General features: G+C 43.0%; 1 protein-coding gene and 1 long non-coding RNA gene across 2 annotated transcripts; one reads left to right on the top strand and one right to left on the bottom strand.

The window, feature by feature from the left end:
• Positions 1-7,224: 7,224 nt before the first annotated feature.
• rabl2 (RAB, member of RAS oncogene family-like 2) lies at positions 7,225-11,706 on the bottom strand. The gene is made up of 8 exons (XM_035798420.2): positions 10,887-11,706; positions 10,738-10,767; positions 10,383-10,462; positions 10,112-10,191; positions 9,908-10,019; positions 9,725-9,822; positions 9,520-9,603; positions 7,225-8,608 (listed from the first exon to the last, which is right to left on the bottom strand). The coding sequence occupies exons 1-8, from the start codon at positions 10,991-10,993 to the stop codon at positions 8,525-8,527; spliced, it is 675 nt and encodes a 224-aa protein (XP_035654313.1). The 5' UTR covers positions 10,994-11,706; the 3' UTR covers positions 7,225-8,524.
• Positions 11,707-12,078: 372 nt separating this feature from the next.
• LOC118401146 (uncharacterized) lies at positions 12,079-24,448 on the top strand. Its single transcript, XR_008075429.1, has 3 exons — positions 12,079-12,215; positions 13,175-13,314; positions 20,858-24,448. It is a non-coding gene; the product is annotated as an uncharacterized LOC118401146 (long non-coding RNA).
• The last annotated feature ends 1,356 nt before the right edge of the window (positions 24,449-25,804 follow it).

Here is a 25,804-nt window from a genome sequence, read left to right as displayed (position 1 = left end):
TGTAAGAGTTGATTGTTAGTTTGTGTTTATTTGTTATCCCCCCTCCATGATGTAAGAGTTGATTGTTGGTTTGTGTTTATTTGTTATCCCCCCCTCCATAATGTAAGAGTTGATTGTTGGTTTGTGTTTATTTGTTATCCCCCCTCCATGATGTAAGAGTTGATTGTTGGTTTGTGTTTATTTGTTATCCCCCCCTCCATAATGTAAGAGTTGATTGTTGGTTTGTGTTTATTTGTTATCCCCCCTCCATAATGTAAGAGTTGATTGTTGGTTTGTGTTTATTTGTTATCCCCCCTCCATAATGTAAGAGTTGATTGTTGGTTTGTGTTTATTTGTTATTCCCCCTCCATAATGTAAGAGTTGATTGTTGGTTTGTGATTATTTGTTATTCCCCCTTCATAATGTAAGAGTTGATTGTTGGTTTGTGATTATTTGTTATCCCCCCTCCATAATGTAAGAGTTGATTGTTAGTTTGTGTTTATTTGTTATCCCCCTCCATAATGTAAGAGTTGATTGTTGGTTTGTGTTTATTTGTTATCCCCCCTCCATAATGTAAGAGTTGATTGTTGGTTTGTGTTTATTTGTTATCCCCCCTCCATGATGTAAGAGTTGATTGTTGGTTTGTGATTATTTGTTATCCCCCCTCCATAATGTAAGAGTTGATTGTTAGTTTGTGTTTATTTGTTATCCCCCTCCATAATGTAAGAGTTGATTGTTGGTTTGTGTTTATTTGTTATCCCCCCTCCATAATGTAAGAGTTGATTGTTGGTTTGTGTTTATTTGTTATCCCCCCTCCATAATGTAAGAGTTGATTGTTGGTTTGTGTTTATTTGTTATCCCCCCCTCCATAATGTAAGAGTTGATTGTTAGTTTGTGTTTATTTGTTATCCCCCCTCCATGATGTAAGAGTTGATTGTTGGTTTGTGTTTATTTGCTATTCCCCCCTCCATAATGTAAGAGTTGATTGTTGGTTTGTGTTTATTTGTTATCCCCCCTCCATAATGTAAGAGTTGATTGTTGGTTTGTGTTTATTTGTTATTCCCCCTCCATAATGTAAGAGTTGATTGTTGGTTTGTGTTTATTTGTTATCCCCCCCTCCATGATGTAAGAGTTGATTGTTGGTTTGTGTTTATTTGTTATCCCCTCCATAATGTAAGAGTTGATTGTTGGTTTGTGATTATTTGTTATTCCCCCTCCATAATGTAAGAGTTGATTGTTGGTTTGTGTTTATTTGTTATCCCCCTCCATAATGTAAGAGTTGATTGTTGGTTTGTGTTTATTTGTTATGCCCCCTTCATAATGTAAGAGTTGATTGTTGGTTTGTGATTATTTGTTATGTCCTCCCCCTCCATAATGTAAGAGTTGATTGTTGGTTTGTGTTTATTTGTTATTCCCCCTCTCTCCATAATGTAAGAGTTGATTGTTGGTTTGTGTTTATTTGTTATTCCCCCCTCCATAATGTTTATTTGTTATGCCCCCCCATAATGTAGGGGTGGATTTTGTAGCTCTTGGATTAAGACATTAAGAACTTTTTCTATTCACTCACCTAATCTGAATTTCAGAGTGATCATGAAAAAGAGAAACTAAAATATTTAAACCTCTCAAAATGGCGTACACCCTGTAAATATGAACAAAATACAAATATTTGCTTTTTTATATTAATCAAAAGCAATGTATATATGATAGTTTTCATATACATTTTTGAAAATCAAAAAATATATAGATCTATATATGAATGTTTGGCATATATGCATAGTTAATCACTGAGGAAAAAATGTGTGATGAGATTGTATTCTTTCTATGAACTCTGAACTAGGAGATGATTTGCACAAAACACGGTGCTAGCAATACAGCCACCATTCGTTTCAGCGCATGCAGGCTGTGAAGAGAGGAACACCCTGACTCTCTGTACACTCCCCCCTCTCCTCTGTGTGATGCGTGTATGTATGTGTGTGCGCTAGTTCAAACCCTCAAAGTGAGTCCACTGTAGCCTTAATACCATCAGAGATTCCTGGCAGTGGCTGTGTCTCACACACACAAACACACTCACACGTGGTGCACACACACATTTGCACAAACAGAGACACAGACTGAACTCCAAATCTGTAATCATTATAGGACCCTTGGATATCTATTCATTGATGAGAGAGAGAGAGAGAGAGAGAGAGAGAGAGAGAGAGAGAGAGAGAGAGAGAGAGAGAGAGAGAGAGAGAGAGAGAGAGAGAGAGAGAGAGAGAGAGAGAGAGAGAGAGAGAGCTGAATCTTTTTTACATTCTGTCTGTTCCTGTATAGCCCCTGTCTGTGTGTCAGAGACCCTGTCTGCCTTGGGCACTGTGTGTGGTTTGGGCTGTGGTTCAATAGGAGACATAGACACAGACAATTACAATGTTACCATCATCCTGTTACACACTCTCTGCTCTGTGTTTCAACCTGTTACACACTCTTTGCTCCGTGTTGCATCCTGTTACACACTCTGCTCCGTGTTTAATCCTGTTACACACTCTCTGCTCCGTGTTTCAACCTGTTACACACTCTCTGCTCCGTGTTTCATCCTGTTACACACTCTCTGCTCCGTGTTTCATCCTGTTACACACTCTCTGCTCCGTGTTTCATCCTGAGACACACTCTCTGCTCCGTGTTTCATCCTGAGACACACTCTCTGCTCCGCGTTTCATCCTGTTACACACTCTCTGCTCCGTGTTTCATCCTGAGACGCAGTCTCTGCTCCGTGTTTCATCCTGAGACACACTCTCTGCTCCGTGTTTCAACCTGTTACACACTCTCTGCTCCGTGTTTCATCCTGAGACACACTCTCTGCTCCGTGTTTCAACCTGTTACACACTCTCTGCTCCGTGTTTCATCCTGAGACGCACTCTCTGCTCCGTGTTTCATCCTGAGACGCACTCTCTGCTCCGTGTTTCATCCTGAGACACACTCTCTGCTCCGCGTTTCATCCTGAGACACTCTCTGCTCCGCGTTTCATCCTGAGACACACTCTCTGCTCCGTGTTTCATCCTGAGACACACTCTCTGCTCCGTGTTTCATCCTGAGACACACTCTCTGCTCCACGTTTCATCATGAGACACACTCTCTGCTCCGCGTTTCATCCTGAGACACACTCTCTGCTCCGCGTTTCATCCTGAGACACACTCTCTGCTCTGCGTTTCATCCTGTTACACACTCTCTGCTCCGCGTTTCATCCTGAGACACACTCTCTGCTCTGCGTTTCATCATGTTACACACTCTCTGCTCCGCGTTTCATCCTGAGACACACTCTCTTCTCCGCGTTTCATCATGTTACACACTCTCTGCTCCGCGTTTCATCCTGAGACACACTCTCTGCTCCGCGTTTCATCCTGAGACACACTCTCTGCTCCGCGTTTCATCCTGAGACACACTCTCTGCTCCGCGTTTCATCCTGAGACACACTCTCTGCTCCGCGTTTCATCCTGAGACACACTCTCTGCTCCGCGTTTCATCCTGAGACACACTCTCTGCTCCGCGTTTCATCCTGAGACACACTCTCTTCTCCGCGTTTCATCATGTTACACACTCTCTGCTCCGTGTTTCATCCTGAGACGCACTCTCTGCTCCGTGTTTCATCCTGAGACGCACTCTCTGCTCCGTGTTTCATCCTGAGACACACTCTCTGCTCCGCGTTTCATCCTGAGACACTCTCTGCTCCGCGTTTCATCCTGAGACACACTCTCTGCTCCGTGTTTCATCCTGAGACACACTCTCTGCTCCGTGTTTCATCCTGAGACACACTCTCTGCTCCACGTTTCATCATGAGACACACTCTCTGCTCCGCGTTTCATCCTGAGACACACTCTCTGCTCCGCGTTTCATCCTGAGACGCACTCTCTGCTCCGTGTTTCATCCTGAGACACACTCTCTGCTCCGCGTTTCATCCTGAGACACACTCTCTGCTCCGTGTTTCATCCTGAGACACACTCTCTGCTCCGCGTTTCATCCTGAGACACACTCTCTGCTCCGCGTTTCATCCTGAGACACACTCTCTGCTCTGCGTTTCATCCTGTTACACACTCTCTGCTCCGCGTTTCATCCTGAGACACACTCTCTGCTCTGCGTTTCATCATGTTACACACTCTCTGCTCCGCGTTTCATCCTGAGACACACTCTCTTCTCCGCGTTTCATCATGTTACACACTCTCTGCTCCGCGTTTCATCCTGAGACACACTCTCTGCTCCGCGTTTCATCCTGAGACACACTCTCTGCTCCGCGTTTCATCCTGAGACACACTCTCTGCTCCGCGTTTCATCCTGAGACACACTCTCTGCTCCGCGTTTCATCCTGAGACACACTCTCTGCTCCGCGTTTCATCCTGAGACACACTCTCTGCTCCGCGTTTCATCCTGAGACACACTCTCTGCTCCGCGTTTCATCCTGAGACACACTCTCTGCTCCGCGTTTCATCCTGAGACACACTCTCTGCTCCGCGTTTCATCCTGAGACACACTCTCTGCTCCGCGTTTCATCCTGAGACACACTCTCTTCTCCGCGTTTCATCATGTTACACACTCTCTGCTCCGTGTTTCATCCTGAGACGCACTCTCTGCTCCGTGTTTCATCCTGAGACGCACTCTCTGCTCCGTGTTTCATCCTGAGACACACTCTCTGCTCCGCGTTTCATCCTGAGACACTCTCTGCTCCGCGTTTCATCCTGAGACACACTCTCTGCTCCGTGTTTCATCCTGAGACACACTCTCTGCTCCGTGTTTCATCCTGAGACACACTCTCTGCTCCACGTTTCATCATGAGACACACTCTCTGCTCCGCGTTTCATCCTGAGACACACTCTCTGCTCCGCGTTTCATCCTGAGACGCACTCTCTGCTCCGTGTTTCATCCTGAGACACACTCTCTGCTCCGCGTTTCATCCTGAGACACACTCTCTGCTCCGTGTTTCATCCTGAGACACACTCTCTGCTCCGCGTTTCATCCTGAGACACACTCTCTGCTCCGCGTTTCATCCTGAGACACACTCTCTGCTCTGCGTTTCATCCTGTTACACACTCTCTGCTCCGCGTTTCATCCTGAGACACACTCTCTGCTCTGCGTTTCATCATGTTACACACTCTCTGCTCCGCGTTTCATCCTGAGACACACTCTCTTCTCCGCGTTTCATCATGTTACACACTCTCTGCTCCGCGTTTCATCCTGAGACACACTCTCTGCTCCGCGTTTCATCCTGAGACACACTCTCTGCTCCGCGTTTCATCCTGAGACACACTCTCTGCTCCGCGTTTCATCCTGAGACACACTCTCTGCTCCGCGTTTCATCCTGAGACACATTCTTTGCTCCCTTTTCCCTATTCAGACAGAGTTTTTAGGGTATGCTATGATGAGGTGATTTTGAAGAGGACCGACAAAAAAAAGAAACAAAGAGGGAAAAACGTGCCAAAAAATAACAAAAAACTTTCAATGGTGTATTTTCCTTAATAGGACTACCTTAGTTTGGAAGTTGTTGAGCTGTTACTCAGTAATATGGTGCCATCTCCTGGGAATCTTGAGAACTACAGACATTCATTTAGCTTCTCCACTGTGTGTGCACAACATTTTTGGAGTGGAACTCCAGTCATTTTTTAATGTTTTGTAAAGGAATATATATATATATATATATATATATATATCCTGAAAAATGACCAGATTTGATGAGCTTTGCATTATTACCATTTCTATATCTATTTTGAGACAAGGTATCAAAGTATTGCTTGGTTTAAATGTGATGAAGGTTGTATAGCTTGTCTAACTGATGCTGAGAGATGCTGACATGGGTTTAAACACACAGCTCATATATACACACATGCTGTACAACGCACACGCCGGCATGCACATGCACTCACACACACACAGTGCAGTTTGGACTCCAGTTGCTTTCCTGGTTAGAAAACACGTCAGTAAGAGAGAACCTAGTTGGACCCCTTAGTAGGTTTACCACAGGTAGCCTATACAGATGCAAACCCATGCTGCGGGACACAGAAAGGTGAGGCAGACACTTCATTCACACCAATGAGTTTCTCTGTACGGTCGACTTCATCTTCTTTTCTAATCAACAAAGCACAAATCTACACGGTGAGAGGGTATCTGGTAGACCCACCACTGGATCTAGTGATCTTATCATCATTCAAAGGGTTTTTCTTTCATTGTTGATTTTCTCCTTGTTTGCACTGTGAAGTTTAACATGGTGGATCTATCACAGGCTATGTCTGGGCCTTGCCTGGCCCATCTAAACCTCCCCTCCTCTTGATCCCCCAGGCATCCCGGCTCTCCATCTTCCTCAAAGACACTGAACTCCACACAGAACTGTAGCCTGGCTGAAACTAATGATGAACACTGGCTTAATGACAACCTCAGTAGATTCATATTATTCAGTAGTTTAGCATTGTTGGATTAATCCTGACAGCATATGTGTCAAATGTGGTAGGAGGTGAAAATGTGAAAGGTCAGATTGCTAGCTAACTAGAATAAAATAGTAGCGTTCACTTTGGTGCTATAGATGTACAGATTTTTGCTAGACAGTGTTACTGTGACTATTGGTGAGGCCAGGATTTTAAGATACAGTTCTGTGTCATCTCAGATACAGGAAGGGCATACTCAAGTGTAAATGTTTTTGCTGTTGAAATTAAAATAGCCTCATTAGTCTGCAGAGAGAGAGATATAGGCTACCTGCCTCTAACTAGCATCTGAAGGTGAAGATGGGGAGCAACCATGTCTACTCCCAAACACACCGTACTGAAAGGGGTCAGGGCAGAAGCGGGCAGACAGACTGGAAAATAAGAGAGAATACAGTGGCCACTGGCCATTGAGTAGATTTCTGGAAAATAACAATAATGGAAACAAAAACACACTTTATGGTCAGTCCCATGATTTACAAGATCAGTTGAACCCTTTTCACCCTGGTTCTCTTATCATCCATAAGGGAACAGATAGGGAAGGGTGGCAGGGTAGTGAGGCTGAGGCAGGTCCACAGCTGTGATAGCTCCACCACAGAGATATATGTTTGTTATATTATGTAATACATTTATAATTAAAAACATGAATCCTGTGTATCAGCTCCTCATTGCTGAGATCTACTTTGGCCAGAGCTTTAGATGTGCCAACTGCCATGTCAGTTGTGACCGGAGTCTTTCCCGAGGAAAACTGAGGCCCTCTGCTGGAGAATTGCTGCCGTGTGGCTCTAGTTTCACAGTAGTCAGTACAGAATTTCCAAATAATTTATTGTGTACATTTGAGCTGTGATTATAAAATGTTTATTTCTTGAAGGGGGTTGAAATTCCACTAATAACCAGGGTTAATACCCTGAGGGAAGCACATCAAATAGACATAGTATGTCTTGAAATTATCCTTTTTTTAATCACAGTTCATAGGATATCATACAGATTTTTTTTAAATGTGGATTTTCCACACAGAACATTAAGGGCTCTATTCAATCCATATTGCAGGAGTTCAGAGTGATTTAAATGTGAAGGCATTCTAACACTTCAGTGACAGAATACAGTCCTTAGAGTTCTACTACACCTAGATTGTGAACCTCTCAGAAGTGGTCAGTCATTGTAGTTCTGAGCTATCTTCAGTACTTCTGCAACAATTCCAGTTGACTATCATATATATACACACACACACGTATATCTAACTTGTACATTGATCGATAAATGCACTGGAATGAATTACTGGTGACATTGATGCAGCCTAGCCATGTCAGGTAGCAAGTATTGAGGTATGAAACCACACTGAAATAATATCTAACAGTCGCTAGTGCCGTCACATGGTTACAAGGTACATTCATTGTTTAAAATACATTAAAAGACATGGCATAAAAGCTCTGGCTTTACATTGTAGCACTTAAGAGCAACGACAGCAGCCTTTACATACATGTACCCCACTATCACCTTACATTGAACAAATCCTCATGTAAAAGCCTCAGAGAGCAAAAGCTGATGACAAAATCACAAGTGGCAAAGAAAGTTCACATTCACAGTTTCACTTTGCTCTCCAAAAATAGCCCAAATAGGAAAGTATTGTGTGTGCCCCACATTTTACAAAGCTTCACATTCTAGTTCACCTCAAATAACAAGCCTGCTTCACACACTTTGGCAGACATTTCACCAGCCTGACAACATGTTTCCTACAGTATGTTTGTTCTCACATCAATAGATTTCCCCAGTTCTCACAGGTCACTATTATTATATGGGTCAAATGTTAGCATTTCCATAGCATCAGTCCCACAGAAGCATGGCTCTCTCATGGCATAAAATACACACGTGAGGAGAATGGAAGGATAACATGTCCACAAAGTGAGAATAATATGAATATAACATATCCACAACGTCAGGTATTCAGGAGCAAGGCTCTCCCAGGGTAGACTAGTAAAATGTCAACACTATCTGGATAACATATCCAGTGTCCATAGCTGCACTGTAGTCCAAATCAGAGCTTGTGTTCACAACGTCAGTATAATGTAAAGATAACGTGAGGATAATGTATCCACATCAACATCCAGTCAGACAGACTCCGAGCTCTCTGGTTTCAGTCCCTTCTGAGCCGTCTGTAACGACAAATCCTTGTTCTGCTCCAGCTCAAAGTTCTGCAGGCCGGGGATGAACAAAAAATACATCATAATAATTATAATACATTTATTTTATATTGAGCTTTTCATACAGAATCACAAAAAGTTTGTTTTATATATTTTTTATTTAGGGAGCTGGTTGTCGATGGGAAATGGTCTTCCGCAGATAGAGGATGATGGGGCGGCAGGTAGCCTAGTGGTTAGAGCATTGGACTAGTAACTGAAAGGTTGCTGAATCAAATCCCCAAGCTGACAAAGTAAAAATCTGTCGTTCTACCCCTGAACAAGGCAGTTAACCCACTGTTCCCCAGTAGGCCATCATTGTAAACAAGAATTTGTTCGTAACTGACTTGTCTAGTTAAATAAAGGTTACATGATGCATTTCAGGAAAGGAGTAGCTTAAGTGCAGTCTTTTAGGGCTCTAATCAATCTGTATCACTGAAGCGTTAGATTGTTCGCTAAAAATGTAAAATGTCATTTCCCATTGAGCCGACATATGCAGCACTTACCATGAATGCAGCCAACATTGCTTTTAATTATAAATTGCGCTAGAAAGCAGATCTTTAGTGCTACGGATTGAATATAACCCTTAGACTCTAAAATGGACCTCCAGTAGCTGTGTATTACACATTATCTGCAGACTTTTCCCCATCACCACCCCAGCCTGTTTTTGGTCCTTACCCCTAGCTAGGCTATGATCCAATTCAATACCTGAGCACTTCCTTGGGTGGGGAGCACCCTGAAGATCAGAGCCTAAACACTAAGACCAAATGTATTATCATTTTCTGTTCAATGTGCACCGAATAGATTAATTCTAATGACAGAGCAACTGTCAGTCAAATAGCTGCAGGTAACTGTGGAGAGTGAAACAGCAAAATAAATAAGAGGGGATATATTATCAGTGCTTATATCCAGAGGGAAACATGTACCTCTAGCTCCCGCATCACTTCATCCATGAAGTCACTAGAGTTCTGCTTGTACGACATCGCCATTTTGATCGTTTCCTTAAACATCTAGGATACATTTTCAGAACACAGAACTTTTGTTCCCTTTTTTTTTGTTAAGCATGGGAATACAGTATACAGACAGAGTATATGGTGTGTAATTAAGGAGGTCAGTGTTGTCCATCCTCACCTTGACCACATTGGTCCCATCAGCAGCTGATACAAAGTACAAAGGAAGTCCCTGCTTCTTGGCAAAGTTAAAGTTCCTCTGGGTCACCTTCATATCAGCTGCAAACAATAGAGACAACCGAGTAAAAAATAAAGTGGGAAGGAAATAAAACATTAAAGAATAAGCCTGTCTGGCTGGACTCACCATCTATCTTGTTAGCCACCACAACACAGGGGATCTCAGGCCTGTACTCTCTCAGCTCTGTGTACCAATTGGTCAGGTTCTTATAGGTGATCTTCCTCTGCACGTCAAACACCTAACAAACCCAGGTACAGTAAATGATACAGGCTGAGACATAAGTGCAAGCCTTGTAGTAGTATCGTCTTAGAATCTAGCATGAAGTCTTACCATGATACAGGCGTGAGCTTTGTGGTAGTACGAGGGATGCATGCTCTGGAACCGCTCCTGTCCAGCAGTATCCCAGAAGTCTTTGGGGCAGACATAATCACAAACACAGCTGAAGGCAACCAAACAGATAGCATGGCAACCAGATAACAGAACAGGATTATGGTTTAAAGCAATAACAGATTGGTTTACTTAAAACCAGCTGATTATTTTATAGCCTTAACAACTCAGTCTAAATCAGACATTTTGATAAGGAAACCATTCATAAACATACCTACTAATACAGCCTTTCTGTCAATGGTGGTATTGTATTTGTAGAGTGTCAGAGCATAGGTTGACAGCTGCTGGGGACGACTGGAGAACAAGTTAAGGAAAAGAATAAACAACATTGTAAACTAGCTGTACAGTAGCTACAGCATATGGTAACATTGCTGGTCAAAAGGCATGTCGGCATGCTGGATGACCAACCAATTACAAGCCAAATCGGTCACTGCATGAAGGCATTGGGTTTCTCTCCATTTACTGCCATTAACACTAGGCAACACTTAACTACATCAACCCAAAACACTGATGAATGTCTTCATGTGACTCAAAAACCAATTACAGAAGGAATAGATGAGAAAGGATACTATCCATCAATCAGGAACCTCTCCATCAACCTGAAATACAACAAGAGGCAGGTGTTTAACATCTCCTGGGTCACAAAAAGTATGCACTATCATCTTTGAGGTGAATTTGCAGTGACAAGAGGTAGCTGGCATGCACCCTATCTCCGTACTTGGATTTTCCCACTGCACTGTCCCCAAGGCAGATGATCTTCACTTGTTCATCTGCATCATATTTATCTTGGTCCAGTTCAGGAATGCCATTGGCGTCGCTTGCCATCCTTCCTTCGGGATGGGGAAATCAGCTGCGTCGCACAGCGGCTTAGTTAACTTCTAACTAGGTAGCTAGCTAACTTTAGCTAGGAACAAGATGACCGACTACACTTAGTCTGTGATTACACTAACGCTAGCTCCTGAGCTAGCTAAATTAAACCGCTTAACGTTATCGCGTCACACATTGGCATGTAACTGTTAAGTTATTCACTTAAAATATGACTCAACCCCAGTCGAAGTCATATGTCTAAACTAACTTATTAGCTAAACTAGCGAAACGGGTAACGTTATGTTTTCAACTCGTTGGTTACCTAGCCAGTGGCTACTTGACTTATCTAACTAGTTAACTGTAGATAAAATGTAGCTAATGCTTAACGTTACATCCAGTCAGGGACATTTGATATGTTTGGCTATATCTAACAACCCTATTTAGCTGTCAATGGTCGAGCAGAATAAGCATCAAAACATTAACGTAGCTATCGATGGAAAAACGTAAACATATTGTAGCTAGTTAGCTAGCATGTTCTTGTAACAACAGCTTCGATAGAGAATGTTTGTTTCTATGCAACGCAGACGCTTGAAGGCCCCCCTTTTGACGTGGCTGTTCCTATTATTGCCTGAAAATATATATTCATCGTCTTTTAGCAACGGCTTCTATAGAGAAAGTCTGTTTCTATGCAACGCTGACGCGTGAAGGCCCACTTTTTAACGTGGCTGTTCCTATTATTGCCTGAAAATATATATTAATGTTCTTGTAGCAACGGCCTCCATAGAGAAAGTATGTTTCTATGCAACGCTGACGCGTGAAGGCCCACTTTTTAACGTGGCTGTTCCTATTATTGCCTGAGTATATATGTTAATGTTCTTGTAGCAACGGCTTCCATAGAGAAAGTCTGTTTCTATGCAACGCTGACGCGTGAAGGCCCACAATGCTGTTTCTATTATCGCCAACGTTCCTATAATACCTCATTATACCGCAGGGTTGTCGAATTCTCGTTTCTGATTGGCTAGATTATGTTGCAAAGAAGCGAAACGGGAAGGGACCATTCGTTGGGGACCTTCGTGAACTTTCCTAATAGAAACTCGTTTTCAAACTGTTTGGACTAACGATTACACCCATGGTTTCTTTTTCAATGAGTGAAAAAAGTGCATTAATTGTCATTGTTGAACATTTCTTTATTGATTGATTACCACATTTTGACAGGTTGGCTATTTTAGATGACATCAAAGTGAGTGAACATAAGTAATTTTGTTGTGAAAATCATGTCAGATCAATGTGATATCAAACCACATATTTGGTACTGGGTAAAAGACATACTACTAGATAGTTTATATTAATTGTAATACTGAAAGTGGTCACAAACCTTTGGCCTGATATCAAACTGAATCTCACGTGGTAAAATATGTGCACCTTAAAACAGAAACGTATCCTGTTGAAAAGTGATAACTGAAGTATAAATACAGTAATGTACACCCCCCCCCCAATATGTGATTGTCGGGTTAGCTTGTCAGCATCATTTTACTCAATGCAGCATACGCAATACATAACAATAAGGCACAAGTAACTGCTTTCTTCAGTGCAGAGCAGTTTGATGCTGCTTTATTTATTGCTGGGATAAGGGGTGGAGGAAATGGAAGAAGGAAGGGAGGAGAGTTCCTATTACACCACGTCCACGGTGAGTGGAGCGATGAACTCGGAATGATGAATTCTGAAAGTGAAGCTTGGAGGTTTGATCCTGGTGAAGGTCACCTACCAATGGAAGATGGGCAGCTAGGACACTACCGATGCAACAGTGGGTAGAAAAACACTTTGCATATTTTTTATTTTAAGATGTTAATCATTGCATAACAGAAATATAAGAGTGATATGGGTATGATGGGGTGACTTGCCTGTTCAGGGTGGTGAGCTCCGGGCCTGGTGTCATGGTGGTGTCTCCAGGCATGCTGTTGCATCCTGTCATGCTGTAGTGGGGGGGCTTGTGTTTGTAGGTGCAGGGGTCCACCACTCTGAATGTCCCTGGGCCAGGGACAGGTGAAAACACAGGGAAGAAGTGTGAGGGAAGATACAATGAACGATAGGCTTATCGATAGGCCTATTGACTCAATCTGTTCATCTTCAATAAAGAGGACAGGTGAGATTTCCATTTGGAAGAGTCTGTATTCGACATGTCAGATCTACCTTCTGCAGGTCCTCGTGGAAACTGACCATCTTGCTGCATCCTCGGAGGGAGAAGTTAGGGGCGGAGGTTTTGTTGACGGTGGCAGGCCCCAGCACAGAGAGCTGCATGTAAGCAGCAGGGCCTGAGCGAAAGGACGCAATCACATTCCGTAAGTACACCAACATTCTATTCCACAGTTCTAACACATTCTCTCAGTCTTCATCGAACAGTCTCCTTCGATCACATTCTAAAATTCTGCAGCCAGCATTCTACTCCATGTCTCTAAAGAGCACAGTGTTGGACTGTTATCATTATTGAAGAGGATGTTACCTGATGTTACCTGGGGTCTGGTAGTTGCAGAAGCCTTTGCTCCAATCAGACAGGGAGTAGGCAGGGGCAGATTAATATGCAGACTGCCCCGACCTCTCAGTGGAGTAGCGACCTGAAACACCGAACAGACAGTAAGAACACAGTTTCATATTATATGTCTTGAGTCTGTATGTGTGTGTAATTTATGAGGGACACTGTGTGAGTTTTGAGCATGCTTGTGTGTGTGTGTGTTACTGACCAGCTCCAGGGGTTTGGAACAGCTGGGGGTCATTGGGGCGGCTGTTAGAGGGAGTATGAAGGGGCCCCGTCATGTCCAATCCTGGTGATGTTGGAGGGAACCAAGTACGCTGGCCCTGGGGAACGGTCTGAGCTGAGCTGTTGGTGACGCATCCCAAAACTGAACGCCGGCCCTGGGGAGCGGTCTGAGCTGAGCTGTTGGTGACGCATCCCAAAACTGAACGCCGGCCCTGGGGAGCGGTCTGAGCTGAGCTGTTGGTGACGCATCCCAAAACTGAACGCCGGCCCTGGGGAACGGTCTGAGCTGAGCTGTTGGTGACGCATCCCAAAACTGAACGCCGGCCCTGGGGAGCGGTCTGAGCTGAGCTGTTGGTGACGCATCCCAAAACTGAACGCCGGCCCTGGGGAGCGGTCTGAGCTGAGCTGTTGGTGACGCATCCCAAAACTGAACGCCGGCCCTGGGGAACGGTCTGAGCTGAGCTGTTGGTGGCGCATCCCAAAACTGAACGCCGGCCCTGGGGAGCGGTCTGAGCTGAGCTGTTGGTGACGCATCCCAAAACTGAACGCCGGCCCTGGGGAGCGGTCTGAGCTGAGCTGTTGGTGACGCATCCCAAAACTGAACGCCGGCCCTGGGGAGCGGTCTGAGCTGAGCTGTTGGTGACGCATCCCAAAACTGAACGCCGGCCCTGGGGAGCGGTCTGAGCTGAGCTGTTGGTGACGCATCCCAAAACTGAACGCCGGCCCTGGGGAGCGGTCTGAGCTGAGCTGTTGGTGACGCATCCCAAAACTGAACGCCGGCCCTTTCAGCATTCTGGGGTCATGGTAGTTCTGACCTGAAGGAAGAGATGAAGATGACAGGCAGGTCAAATTTAAATCACATGTAATTAATAATTTAAATCACAATAATTTACAAAAATGGACACATTTATTCATGTTTTTTTTAATGCAATGCAGTCAGAACTTGATGAAAAAATATGCTTCAGTTTCTCATTGTGTGTGTGTGTGTGTGTGTGTGTGTGTGTGTGTGTGTGTGTGTGTGTGTGTGTGTCTGTCTGTCTGTCTGTCTGTCTGTCTGTCTGTCTGTCTGTCTGTCTGTCTGTCTGTCTGTCTGTCTGTCTGTCTGTCTGTCTGTCTGTCTGTCTGTCTGTCTGTCTGTCTGGAACTGTCTGTGTTTTGACAGCTGGATAAACCAGCAGACATCAGACCTACCTATGTTCCATCCTGAGTCACCCCTCAATATTACGCAAACTCGTTTTTTTTCTAATTATTTTTGATGGAAGAGTCAGAACAATTCCTTAAATTACCAGGTGGTGGTATTGCTCAGCTCTCTGTCAATTGGCCCCCAATTCACTCAAAAATAGGCTACATAGGCATCCTCTGTACTACTAGGGGTAAACTCAATGTTTACATTGTATTTTAAGGACAGATGTGATTTCGGGTTTAATATTCAATGACAATGTTCTCTAGAGAAACAGCTTGCATGGTGTGTTCATTTTAACATCTCATCTGCACTTGACTGAAAATGTGCCTGTGCCTTGAGTGTTCAGAATACATCAAAGTCAACTCTCATCTAACAGTGGCTTTGGCATCAGTAAAACATTTCACATCCAAACCTTTATAATGTGACAAGTACATAAATATGTCTAGGCTTGATTGAGACAATAATAAACCTGTTTACTGTCCCCTCTCTATCAAACTCAAATGAATGTGCCTCATTTCCATGTGGTTTAGGGTCTGAGTAGCAGGCTGAAGGCTTTTAAATGATGATTCATGAAAAACTGAAACAAAACCTTTGTGGAAAATTAAGGATCAGGAGGTTAAATATCATCAAATAAATGTATCAGCATTCAGATTATTGAGTCTGTCCAAAACGCAGTTATGGCTTTTAGAAATGTTCTCTCCAGCCACTCACTTTTAAGTGATTTTATGCCTTATGCATGGTTATCAATTTACACAGTTCCTGGATAAAGGTGTCAATGTTACTCTAGAGAGCACTAAAGAAAAGTGGGAAAGAGAGAGAGGGAGATATATAGCTAGAAAGACATGTAAAAAGAGAAAGAGAGAGAGAAACTACTCAAAGTGGCCCCCAAAAAGCCAGCTCTTTAATAGTGGTGCATTAAATCATTGAACCCCCCCTAGTAGTGAAATATGATTGGCTATACAGACACTGGCTCCAGACCCCTTCATAGCATGAATATCTACATCACTTGTGGTTTGGTGCTCATCTCTCTGAACAGCTGAGCACAGATTCCAATCTCTCTGGTCCCTACATAGTTTTGGGTTATTGATGCTGAGCCTGATGCTAAACCGTGATAAGCTGTGAGACGCAGTCAATAAAGGTTAGAGGCTGTGACCGGGCGTTCTATTAAACAGCCTTCCATGCCTGTCCAACCTCTCGCTCTAAAGACATCTGAGTCTCTCTGTCTGAATCCCATTACTCTGTCTAATTAAAAACTTCACCCCATAGCACTGCCCTCCGGGGCCAATAGTCCCAGGACCTCTGAACTGGCCCCTACCGTAGCGCGCTGCTTTCATTAGATTAAACACAATAATGAGAAAATCTTTTATCTTTGCATATAATTAAGGATCAGATGAAGGACATGTTGATCGATGGCAGGGAGTGACAGGTTCGTAAAAATCTTAGAGCTGCCGATGGAGGTCCTGCCAGGGATCAATAGAAAATGTCCAGCTCAGATTGGAGTGCATGGAGAGGCTGTCGTCACAGCAACGGGACGTTGTCAATACTAACAACTAGTTAAATCTCTCATACTGCAGACATGGATGGAGTCCTCTATCTGAGGTTGTGTGTGAGGGGGGGGGGCTCTGTGAGTGTGTTTAATCATAACCCTAATTCAACAAATCAAGGACTACATAAGAAACCACTTAGATTGTTCTGCTGTTTTAGTTCCGGGCTGGAATAAAAGCCGCCACACCCTGCAGCTCTCCAGGTCCACCAACCCAGGACCAGGGTTGGTGATCACTGCTTTTTCATAGATTGCTTCTCTTCCCAGTCACTGGAGGGCAGTGTCGTCCTATATGAAAGGGAGGCTAATTTCAGGCAGACAGTGTGTGAGACTGAGGAACACTTTAGAATCGTGAGTTGCTTGCTGTACTTTGCTTCTATTAAGGAGTAATGTTTCACTATAACCAAAATATGAATCAAAACTAATATTTTACATCGAAACTGAACCTGTTTGATTTTATGACCTCAGTGGTTCCGTGTGGCTCCATTGGTGAAGAATGGCACTTGCAAAGTACGAATGAAAATGTATGCACTCACTACTGTGAGTTGCTCTGGGTAAGATCATCTGCTAAATAACTCAAATGTCACACAACAATGTCAATCAGGTTGTAAAATAAATCTTTGCCGGGATCTACAACTTCTGTTTTAGTTTCCTACATAGTGTATTACTATAACATGCAAGAATGAGCTATCCAAAAAACATATTGTTGTTTTGTTTTTACACAAGTTGTTGTTAGTCTCCAAAAATGTTAATGTGTAGTGGATTTGTAATTGAGACAACATGGGAAGATGAGAGATATTCTGAGGTGTTGCCATGATATTGGTTGTGTATGTTTGAGGAGATTGGAGAGAACGGGCCAGTATTGACAACACTTCACTCCTCTTTCATACACAGACACAAAGCCACTGTCACATGAAAGAGGTTTTGGCTATTTGTCTGATTGCAACATACGGTGGGCCTCCTGCTTCTAGAGGAAACATAGACAGACAGACAGACAGACAGACAGACAGACAGACAGACAGACAGACAGACAGACAGACAGACAGACAGACAGACAGACAGACAGACAGACAGACAGACAGACAGACAGACAGACAGACAGACAGACAGACAGACAGACAGACAGACAGACAGGCCACTTTGAATGTAATCATACATTAAACAAGTTTGCTTGGAAACAGAGAGAAACATTGTAATATTATTGTTTTTAGAATCCCCCTCTTTTGACAGTGGACTTGACAGTGTGAGCCTACACACTTATCTGGGATTCTAGTCAATTACAGTGCTGGGGATTCCTACGGTGTTCTCAAGTACTGTTAGAGCTGCCATAGTAAAAAGTTCAGCACCTCTATGTCCCCTGTCTCGCACACACACACACACACACACACACACACACACACACACACACACACACACACACACACACACACACACACTCACACTCACACTCACACTCACACTCACACTCACACACTCACACTCACACACACACACACACACAGTCTTGTACAGCTAGCTAACCATGTGGGAGGACACAATTCAGTCCCCTTCAAAATTGTATTTTTCCCTAATCCCTAACCCTAAACCTAAACCTAGCTCTGGTACTCACAAGAATAGTTAAACATGTCCAAACACACACACACTCTCTCTCTCTTAACCTACATTACCAACTACAGCCAAACTGTCACTGCTCATAATTGGGTCTCACTGTCGGGACAGAAATCAGCCTCACTGTTCAGACTACAACTGAAACATCCCTCACTCATTCCTCGTCTCTCCCATCCCCTGGTGAGTTTGGTGTGTGTGTGTGTGTGTGTGTGTGTGTGTGTGTGTGTGTGTGTGTGTGTGTGTGTGTGTGTGTGTGTGTGTGTGTGTGTGACAGCGGTAGCCTGGGGGCCTGGTTGCTGTTGACAGGTACGAGCGTTTCTGATTTGAGGAGAGCCGTCACCCAGACGACTGCAGCTGCCTCCTCAAGTGACACCTCCCTCTTACCAGGGGGATTAGGGGTGTGTGTGTGTGTGTGTGTGTGTGTGTGTGTGTGTGTGTGTGTGTGTGTGTGTGTGTGTGTGTGTGTGTGTGTGTGTGTGTGTGTGTGTGTGTGTGTGTGTGTGTGTGTGTGTGTGTGTGTAGAAGTTCTCAAGATAGGGAAAGTTTCCCTGATGAGGTGACAGGTCCTCACACTCTACAGCCAACCAAAGGATACAGAAGAAGAGGGAGGAGAAGAGGTAGAGGGGAGAGAGGAGGAGAGAGAGGGATGCTCCCTGGTCACCAATTTAGGCCCAACCATGGCATCCTGCAGCACACACACACACACAATACCAATACAAGCCAACCCATATATAATATGAGCCAAGCTCCATCCCATGAGCAGCTGAGCATGCCACGGCAGCATGCGGTCGTTGAGTTTGCCTTTCTCTAGATGTGTGTGTATTTGTGTCCATCCATCCACCACCCATGCACCCGAGTCTGCCCAGTGTGAGTGCTGCGTATATCACCGCTCTGCCCTATCTAATTTCATTAATGTGATCTCCTGTCCATCCCCCCGATGTCTTAACTGCCATTATTTGTGGTTCCCTTCAAATAAAGTCCAGGCTATAAATTGTGTTCTGTGGAAATTGAGATATAAACGCCACCCTGCATTACAGTCTAATATTCTGCCATTTCATTAACTGAAAGCTACACTGACATTTATTGGATTGCAAGTTACTTGTTAATGGCAATGCATTGAGAAACCACCCAAAAATATCATTGCTTATTTTACATCAATAATTTGTGGACCTTTAGCTAATGATTATTCATTACAGCCCCATGGGGACTGTCTCGTTATGGGGAGGGAAAGTGAATGAAGAATTTAAAGATTTAAGTGGCTAGTGTCTGTTTCTCTGCGTCTACAGATAAAAGGTTCCCCAGCTGTCCCCATAGTATAACCCTTTTTGGTTACAGGTAGAAAGAACCCTTTTGGGTTCCATGTAGAACCATCTGTGGGATGGGTTCTCCATGGAACCCAAAACGATTCTACCTAGAACCAAAAGGGTCAACCTGGAACCAAAAGGGGTTCTTCAAAGTGTTCTCAAATGGTGACAGCCAAAAACCATTTTAGGTTTTCAATTCAAAGTGACTTTATTGGCATGGGAAACAATGTTTGCATTGCCAAAGCAAGTGAAATAAAGAATAACAAATTAACAGTTAATTAACATTAAACACACAAAAGTTTCAAAAGAGAAAGACTTTTGACATTTTATATTAATATTAACTACTGCATGTACAGTGTTGTTACAATGTGTGAATAGTATAAGTACAAATGGCAGGGGAAGATAAATAATCAGATATTATTCAAATATAGGTTCCATTTACTTGTGTTTCAGCGCCACTGGTTGCCCTTTTCTTATTGCAACAGGTCACACATTTTGCTGCGATGATTACAAACTGCTGTATTTGACTATATGTATACACAGTCCCGGTCAAACGTTTGGACACACCTACTCATTCAATGTTTCTTCTATATTTGTACTATTTTATACATTGTAGAATAATAGTGAATACATCAAAACTATGAAACAACACATATGGAACCAAAAAAGTGTTCAACAAATCTAAATCGATTTCATATTTTAGATTCTTCAAAGTAACCACCTTTTGCCCTGATGACAGCTTTATACACTCTTGGCATTCTCTCAACAAGCTTCACCTGGAATGCTTTTCCAACAGTCTTGAAGGAGTTCCCACACATGCTGAGCACTTATTGGCTGCTTTTCTTACACTCTGCGGTCCAACTCATCCGAAACCATCTCAATAGGGTAGAGGTCGGGTGATTGTAAAGACCAGGTCATCTGATGCAGCACTCCATCACACTCCTTCTTGGTTAAATAGCCCTCACACACTTTGGAGGTGTGTTGGGTCATTGTCCTGTTGAAAAACATAGTCCCACTAAGCGCAAACCAGATGGGATGGCGTATCACTGCAGAATGCTGTCGTAACCATGCTGGTTAAGTCTGCCTTGAATTGTAAATAAATCACAGACAGTGTCACCAGCAAAGCACCCCCACACCATCACACCTCCTCCTCCATGCTTCACGATGGCAGAGATCATCCATTCACCTACTCTGCATCTCACAAAGACACGACGGTTGGAACCAGAAATCTCAAATTTGGACTCATCAGACCAAAGGATAGATTTCCAACAGTCTAATGTCCATTGCTCGTGTTTCTAGGCCCAAGCAAGTCTCTTCTTATTGTTGGTGTCCTTTGCTTTCAACTGTGTGTTGTTAATCTCTTAGACATGTGTCTTAGAAATCTGTATTAAGAATATTGGTAGTAGTAATAATTTGTCATACAGTAAATCATGTGTCTGGATTTCCTGAATCAGAAATAACCTAATCTAAACTGTTGTCTTCTCTCAAGGTTATGGCGAAGGTGACCACAGATGGTGTCCAGATGCACGGAAGGGATCAGGGACCAACAATGGCGTAAACTATAGTCTTTCACCACTTCTACCGTGAGACCAGAGTCTGAGCCAGCAACCTGTACACAGCATCCAGTCGAAGATATCAGTCAAAGCTATGCTTTTCCTCTCATGCCTGTTCTCTCAGGAGTGCAACATGAGTCCACGAGGAGTGAGCATGGAGAGAGATCCCGTCCAAACTTGTTGGTGTAATGGTAGAAAAATGGACAAGACATAATGCACTGTAAAGGACAGAGGCGGCTCAGGTGAGAGACATTATTAAGGGCCATCCACATTGAACATTTGCCATTGGGAGGACGAACTGAAACACTATCTGAAGAGAACATGAAGAAACGCAAGAAGGATGAGTGCTGGGATGGAGGGGGGTGGTCAACCGTGCCCGTAATTGATTTAGGCTTATCCAAAATGGTTATTTGGGGTATCAGGTTGATTGTGGAGGTCTGCACACTGTGAAATGTATAGTAATTAGACTAAGAATGCATTGAGATACCAATCTGTCATTACCACAAGAGATGACAATAGTTATTACTAGAAATATAAGATGCATATATTGTATGTCAATGTAAATGTACATTCTGCCAGTGTCGGTGTGTGCTAAATTGAGGTTCTTAAATTAAAGTGATAGAACCAACGTGGAGCATTAACTTCTTAGTGATCCCTTTGCGCGCCGTTAACGGGATTGATTTGACAACACCCAGTGAAATAGCAGCGCGCCAAATTCAAAAACAGAAATACTCCTAATAATAATAATTCATGAATCATAAAAGTGTTATACATCGGTTTAAAGATTAACTTCTTGTTAATCCAGCCACAGTGTCATATTTAAAAAAGGCTTTACGGCGAAAGCAAACCATGCTATTATCTGAGGACAGCACCCCATTAAACAAACACATGAAAATCACCTTTCAACCCGCCAGGCGTGACACAAAAGTCAGAAATAACGATATAATTAATGCCTTACCTTTAAAGATCTTCTTCTGTTGGCACTCCAAATTGTCCATTAAACATCACAAATGGTCCTTTTGTTCGATAAATTCTGTCATTATATCTCCAAAATGTACATTTATTTGGCGCATTTTATCCAGAAAAACACTGGTTCCAACTCGCGCAACATGACTACAAATTACCTGTAAACTTGATCCAAACATTTCAAACAACTTTCCTAATCCAACTTTAGGTATTTTAAACGTAAATAATCAATCAAATGTAAGATTGGATAAACTGTGTTCAATACCGTATGAAAACAAAGTGTTGCTTTCAGGTCACGCGCCCCAACCACAACAGTACACTAGACTTGACCCTCATTCTGAACAGCCCTACTTCTTAATTTCATAAAGGAAAAACATCAACCAATTTCTAAAGACTGTGGACATCTAGTGGAAGCGATAGGAACTGCAATCTAGATCCACATAGAAAACCCATTGAAAAGAGAGTGACTTTTAAAAAGAATTACTGGATGGTTTGTCCTCTGGGTTTCTCCTGCCAAATAAGTTCTGTTATACCCACAGACATAATTGTAACAGTTTTAGAAACATCAGAGTGTTTTCTATCCAAATCTACCAATTACATGCATATCCTGGCTTCTGGGTCTGAGTAGCAGGCAGTTTACTTTGGGCACACTTTCCATCCGGGTGTGAAAATAGTGCCCCCTAGCCTTAAGGATGGAGTTTCTAAATTTGGGTTGCATAATTGATCAATAGTTATAATTACGATTTGGAAAGGCTTCTAGGGACAGAGCTATGGCCCTAAATTGTGAGGAGAGCCACCAGATTGTAGCTTGGGCTAACCTTGCCCCATTCTCATTCTTATCAAGGTTGGTGTGAAACTGTTGTAACACATGTTCTCTCTCATCGCTGTGAAAGTCAATATGCATTTGCCCAAGACCAAATTCGGGAGATCTCTAGAAACGTAGAGAAAATTGGTAATGCAAAAATAATTGTGCAAATTGGCTCTGCAAAACAGAGAGGCTCTTTTGGCAGGTCTTTTGGCAGGTCAAGGGGGCTCTTCAAATCAAACTTTATTTGTCACATGCGCCAAATACAACAAGTGTAGACCTTACCGTGAAATGCTTACTTAAAACCCCTTAACCAACAGTGCAGATCAAGAAGAGTTAAGAAAATATTTACCAAATAAACTAAGGTAAAAAATAATAAGCAGTAACACAATAACATAACAATAAGGAGTCTATATACAGGGGGTACCAGTACCGAGTCAGTGTGCAGGTGTACGGGTTTAAGGTTATTTGTACATGTAGGCAGGGGTGAAGTGACTATGCATAGATAATAAACAGCGAGTAGCAGCAGTGTACAAAACAAATGGAGGGGTGGGTGGAGTCAACGTAATAGTCCGGTGGCCATTTGATTAATTGTTCAGCAGTCTTATGGGTTGGGGGTAGAAGCTGTTAAGGAGACTTTTTGTCCTAGACTTGGTGCTCCAGTTCCGCTAGACGTGCGGTAGCAGAGAAAACAGTCTCTGACTTTGGTGACTGGAGTCTCTAACAATTTTATGGGCTTTCCTCTGACACCACCTATTATGTAGGTCCTGGATTGCAGGAAGCTTGGCCCCAGTAATGTACTGGGCCGTATGCACTACCCTCTGTAGCGCCTTACGGTCAGATGCCAAGCAGTTACCATACCAGGCGGTGATGTAACCGGTCAGGATGCTCTCGATGGTGCAGCTGTAGAACGTTTTGAGGATCTGGGGATCCATGACAAATCTTTTCAGTCTCCTGAGGGGGAGAAGGTTTTGTCATGCCCTCTTCACGACACTTGTGCAATCATTGGCGATGAATGTTGAACTTTTGTCCCAGATCACTCTTCTAATATGACTGATCTTGCCAAATACATTGCCACTGTTGCTAAGAATAATTCCCCACAACTAGAGTGAGCGTCTGTATCTTGGTTGGAATCCCTGTTTGGAAGTTGGGGATCCCAAATTGCCAAATGGGCTGCAGTGTGTGTTAATAGAAGTATAACCTTTATTATGATTATAGTATTACCATACTAATTAGATTGTATTACCCAGAATGAAGGGTTTGAAATTATGAAGTGTCTGTTTTTTTCTTTGTTGATTTCCCTTACTTTAATAGGAGTATAGAACATTTTGACATAGAAGCTAAAATGTAAATGCTTACATTAAAATGTAATGATTATTATCACACAAGTGATAAGAAGATGGAACGTGATGGAAGGTTTTATGTTGGTGCTTTTTTAAAACTTTATGTTGGCACAGCCAGAAGAGGACTGTCCACCCCACATAGCCTGGTTCCTCTCTAGGTTTCTTCCTAGGTTTTGGCCTTTCTAGGGAGTTTTTCCTAGCCACCGTGCTTCTACACCTGCATTGCTTGCTGTTTGGGGTTTTAGGCTGGGTTTCTGTACAGCACTTTGAGATATCAGCTGATGTACGAAGGGCTATATAAATACATTTGATTTGATTTGATTTGAATAAATACATTTCATTTGAACTAACGGGACTGCCCCGAGAGAGCTCCTGACAGATGTTCACTATGGTGCATCAAGTTTGTTGGAACCTCTCCAGCACACTGACAATAAACAATTATTAATTTAAGATAGATAGACTTATCCTGTGTAAGAATTTCCATGGCACACCTTTGGCAGCAATTACATCCTCAAGTCTTCTTGGGAATAACACTGCAAGTCCAATCTTCCAGTCCCTGCTGCTGAAAATCATTCCCACAGCATTATGTTTCACCGTAGGGATGGTGCTAGGTTTACTCCAGACGTAATGCTTGGCATTCATGCCAAATAGTTCAGTCTTGGTTTCAACATACCAGAGAATCTTGTTTCTCATGGTCTGAGAGTCCTTCAGGTGCCTTTTGGCAAACTCCAAGCGGGCTGTCATGTGCCTTTTACTGAGGAGTGGCTTCCGTATGGCCACTCTAACATACAGGTCTGATTGGTGGAGTGCTGCAGAGATGGTTGTCCTTCTGGAAGGTTCTCCCATCTCCACAGAGGAACTCTGAAGCTCTATCAGAGTGACCATCAGGGTCTTGGTCACCTCCCTGACCAAGGTCCCTCTTCCCCGACTGCTTAGTTTACCTGGCAGCCAGCTCTAGGAAGAGTCTTGGTGGTTCCAAATGTTTTCCATTTAAGAATGATGGAGGCCACTGTGTTCTTGGGACCTTCAATACTGTAGAAATGTTTTGGTACCCTTCCCCAGATCTGTGCCTCGACACAATCCTGTCTCAGAGCTCTACGGACAATTTCTTCGACTTCATGGCTTGGTTTTAGCTCTGACATGCACTGTCAACTGTGGGATCTTATATAGACAGGTGTGTCTTTCCAAATCATGTCCAATCAATTGAATTTACCACAGGTGGACTCCAATCAAGTTGTAGAAACATCTCAAGGATGATCAATGGAAACAGAATGCACCTTAGCTCAATTTGAGTCTCATAGCAAATGGTCTGAATACTTATGTAAATAAGGTATTTCTGGATTATATTTTTAATACATTTGTAAAAATGTCTAAAAAACTGTTTTCGCTTTGTCATAATGGGGTATTGTGTGTAGATTGATGAGGGGAAATAGTAATTTAATCCATTTTAGAATAAGGCTGTAACCTAAGAAAATGTGGAAAAAGTCAAGGGGTCTGAATACTTTCCGAATGAACTGTATTTCACCTAACAGATACGCAAGCTTGCCGATATTTGTTTTAAAATACTTTTTGGGTCCTTGTAATCTGAGGGAAATATGTGTATCTTTTATCGTCGTACATTTGACAGGAGGTTAGGAAGTGCAGGACTGGCTGAACAAGGGAACTTTTCTCTATGTTCATCTCTTGTCATTTCAGGGCTTTATAGTGGTATGAGTAAGGGTCGATTGCTTTTAAGTGGTTATAGAATTTGATGTCTACTTTTTGGATAT

Source organism: Oncorhynchus keta, chromosome 22 (assembly GCF_023373465.1).
Source record: "Oncorhynchus keta strain PuntledgeMale-10-30-2019 chromosome 22, Oket_V2, whole genome shotgun sequence".
Classification (NCBI taxonomy): domain Eukaryota; kingdom Metazoa; phylum Chordata; class Actinopteri; order Salmoniformes; family Salmonidae; genus Oncorhynchus; species Oncorhynchus keta.
The sequence above is the reverse complement of the archived record's forward strand: the minus strand, read 5'-3'. Positions and strand labels throughout refer to the sequence as shown.

Excerpts from the sequence above, each read along its gene's own strand:
- rabl2 (XM_035798420.2), bottom strand. The coding sequence starts at position 10,993 with ATGGCAAGCGACGCCAATGGCATTCCTGAACTGGACCAAGATAAATAT. Across the intron at positions 10,463-10,737 it reads AGGTTCCTGATTGATGGATA|TCGTCCCCAGCAGCTGTCAA; the intron begins GTATCCTTTCTC and ends CTTGTTCTCCAG. Across the intron at positions 10,192-10,382 it reads CAGAAAGGCTGTATTAGTAG|ACTTCTGGGATACTGCTGGA; the intron begins GTATGTTTATGA and ends TCTGCCCCAAAG.